At 61.6% G+C, this 3,000-nt stretch overlaps 1 protein-coding gene across 1 annotated transcript; it reads right to left on the bottom strand.

Moving 5' to 3' along the window:
- Positions 1 to 757: 757 nt before the first annotated feature.
- Positions 758 to 2,994, bottom strand: LOC135980646 (guanylate-binding protein 1-like). The gene is made up of 4 exons (XM_065580569.1): positions 2,819 to 2,994; positions 2,218 to 2,320; positions 1,591 to 1,784; positions 758 to 1,216 (listed from the first exon to the last, which is right to left on the bottom strand). Exons 1-4 carry the CDS (start codon positions 2,951 to 2,953, stop codon positions 1,097 to 1,099), a joined length of 552 nt encoding a protein of 183 aa, XP_065436641.1. The 5' UTR covers positions 2,954 to 2,994; the 3' UTR covers positions 758 to 1,096.
- Between the last annotated feature and the right edge of the window lie 6 nt (positions 2,995 to 3,000).

Raw genomic sequence — 3,000 nt, 5'->3', positions numbered from 1 at the left:
GGGGGACTTGCAGCAGGGAGCAGTCCAGCTCTGTAGGAGAACACACATAACACAAGCAGCACATTGATAGAATTACAGAAACCCCCTCCCAGAAGAGTAACCCGAATAAATGAGCATACCCAAAGTAACGGGCAAATCTGGTAACACAGGAGAGACCCTACAATAACACGCCAGGGCACACGGCAGCACCAGGGTTTACGAGAGACCCTACAATAACACGCCAGGGCACACGGCAGCACCAGGGTTTACGAGAGACCCTACAATAACAAACCAGTGCATGCACCAGCAGCAGCAGCAGCAGAGTACATAAGTAGGGCCCTACCAGCTTCACAGCCGTGAAACACATGTCCCGGACCGTGCAATAGCCCTGATCTCCCCCGTGCTCCTGGGAGCGCCCGGCTCCTCGCTGCAAATCCCGCATTGGCTGGGGTGGGACAGGACTTGTCCTTCCCCTGCATGGCCACTCTCGGGAAAGGTCAGACCCACCTCCGGGTGCCTCTGGCTTGGGACCCCCATGGGTACAACACGTGAAATTTCAGATGTAAACAGCTGAAAACGTGAAACTGACCAATTTTAAAACCTTCTGGCTGTGATCAAAATGGAGTGTGAATTTGGAAGGGCCCAATACCTAAGAGACCCAACAGTAACACTCCAGGGCAAGCAGCAGCTCTGGTGTTTATGAGAGACCCTACAATAACACAGCACTGCATGCAGCACCAGCAGGGTTCCAAGACACCCTACAATAACAAACCAGAGCAAGCAGCAGGTGCAGTGTTTATGAGAGACCCTACAATAACACACCAGCGTGTACAGCTTTCCAGTATCAAATCTCAGTAAACAACAAGCATCACTTAGTGCGAAGTCAGAAGCCCCCCCTCAAACGACCCTAGTGGTTGGCTCTAGGGTGACCAGACAGCAAATGTGAAAAATCGGGATGGGAGTGGGGGGTAATAGGAGTCTATATATGATAAAGAGCAAAAAATCAGGACTGTCCCTATAAAATTGGGACATCTGGTCACCCTAGTTGGCTCTGACCAGCACCCCACAGGTCTCAGCCAGCCCAGCCCTGCTCCCCGAGTCCTCTGGGTCGCTGTTCTCAGCAGACGACGCAGACGGAGCGCCGGGGCCGGTTCATCTCCTGCCTCAGGTTCTGCATCTGCTGCTCCAACCGCGCCGCCTCCCCCCGGAATCCCTCGCGCAGCAGCCGCTCCTGCTCCTGGGGGACAGAGCCGAGGGTTAGCGCCACCGACACAGAGCTGTGGGGATGTGGAGCGGGGGCCAGGGGTCCTGACTCCCACCTCCCCTCCCCGCTCTAACCACCAGACCCCACCCCACTGCCCTCCCAGAGCCAGGAGAGAACCCAGGAGTCCTGGCTCCCAGCCCCAATTAATGCCATGATCCCTTTCCCTGGCACCCGCTGGTATTTCTCCCCCATCTCCCGCTGGTCGGCCAGGAGGCGCTGGTAGCCCCCGGGCACCGAGTAGCTCCCCTCAGAGACCCATTCAGCTCCCAGAGCTGGGGAGAGAACCCAGGGGGCTCCCACCCCCCTGCTCCAGGCAGCCCAGCTCCCCAGGGGCCCGGGGCAGGTACCTGCAGTTTCAGGGCCAGCGCTCTCTCCTGCTCGGCCAGCAGCTGCTTCCTATCCTGCTCCATCTTGGCCGTCAGCTGCTGGACGTGCTCCTGGTGGCTGCGCGTCTGGTCCTGCAGCAGCTGCTCCGTCTTGGCCTGCATCTCCTGGCTCAGCTGGGCCTCCCGCTCGGCCGCCTCGGCCCGCGCCCGCTCCGCTGGGGGGGGGGGGGGCACATGGTCAGGGCCAGGGGCTCGGGGTGTAGAGCCCTGGCCCGGGGTCACTGGGTCATCGGCAACCAGGAGTCACCAGATCTATGGAGCCAGAGCCCTGGCCCTGGGGTCTCCACGTCCATGGGACCACTAGATCTATGGAGTGCTGGGGTCACCAGACCTGGGAGGCCACAGAGACTGTACCCTGAGGCACCGGATCTATGGGGCTACAGAGCCCTGGCATTGTGGAGTCCAGGAGTCACAGGATCTATAGGGCCGGGAGGGCCAGGGGTCACGGGGACTATGGGGCCATGAGGGCCAGGAGTCACGGGGTCTATGGGGCCATGGTGTTCAGGGCGGTGAGTCTGGGGCCAAGGGATCACCAGATCCATAGGGCCGTGGGGGTCACAGGACTACGGGCCCCAGCTCTGGAGTCACCTTCGATCTCCCTCTGTCTGTCCGTGAGGCTCTGGTCCGTCTGCAGGACGGCCTGGGCCACCGTCTCCTTGGACTTCAGAAACTCCTGCAGCACCTCGGCCGCCTGGGGGCACCGGGGAGAAAGGGGGTGAGCCGGGGCCCTCAGCCCCTCCCACCTGACCACGTGCAGCTGCTCCCCCCCACAGATCGAGGGGCCCACAGCCCGTCCCACCTGCCCCCCCATACATCGAGGGGCACAGCCCCTCCCCCCTGCACCTGCCCCCCACACACACACACACATCAAGGTGCCCACAGCCCCTCCCACCTGCACTTGCCTCCCCACAGACACCTAGGGGGCCCCAGACAAGCCAGAGCCTCCACGCTGCCCTCTCATCCCATCAGCCAAGGACCACAAACCCTCAGCGACACCATCGGTACCTCCCTCCCCAGGGCGCCCGCAGGCTGTGTGTGCAGCTCAGAGCCACGGCCAGAGACAGAACCCAGGAGTCCTGGTTTCCAGCCCCCTGCTCTCACCACCAGAAATCACTGCCCTCCCAGACCTGAGGAGAGAACCCAGGAGTCCTGGCTCCCAGCCCCAGTTGATGCTATTCAGTCAATTCACCATGATCCCTTTCCATGGCACCCGCTGGTATTTCTCCACCATCTCCCGCTGGTCGGCCAGGAAGCGCTGGTAGCCCCCGGGCACCGAGTAGCTCCCCTCGCGGACCCGCTCCTCCAGCTCCTGCGACAGCTCCATGAGCACGGCCTTGCACCGGTACGACGACGCCTGCTCATTCCGGTGGC

This window comes from Chrysemys picta, unplaced genomic scaffold (assembly GCF_011386835.1).
Source record: "Chrysemys picta bellii isolate R12L10 unplaced genomic scaffold, ASM1138683v2 scaf5482, whole genome shotgun sequence".
In the NCBI taxonomy this organism is placed as follows: Eukaryota; Metazoa; Chordata; order Testudines; family Emydidae; genus Chrysemys; species Chrysemys picta.
This window is presented reverse-complemented; position numbering and strand designations above follow the sequence as displayed.

Coding starts and splice junctions, on each gene's coding strand:
- LOC135980646 (XM_065580569.1), bottom strand. CDS start 2,953: ATGGAGCTGTCGCAGGAGCTGGAGGAGCGGGTCCGCGAGGGGAGCTAC. Junction 1,785..2,217: donor CAGACAGAGGGAGATCGAAG/GTGACTCCAGAG, acceptor CCCCCCCCCCAG/CGGAGCGGGCGCGGGCCGAG. Junction 1,217..1,590: donor CGCTGGCCCTGAAACTGCAG/GTACCTGCCCCG, acceptor TCTGTCCCCCAG/GAGCAGGAGCGGCTGCTGCG.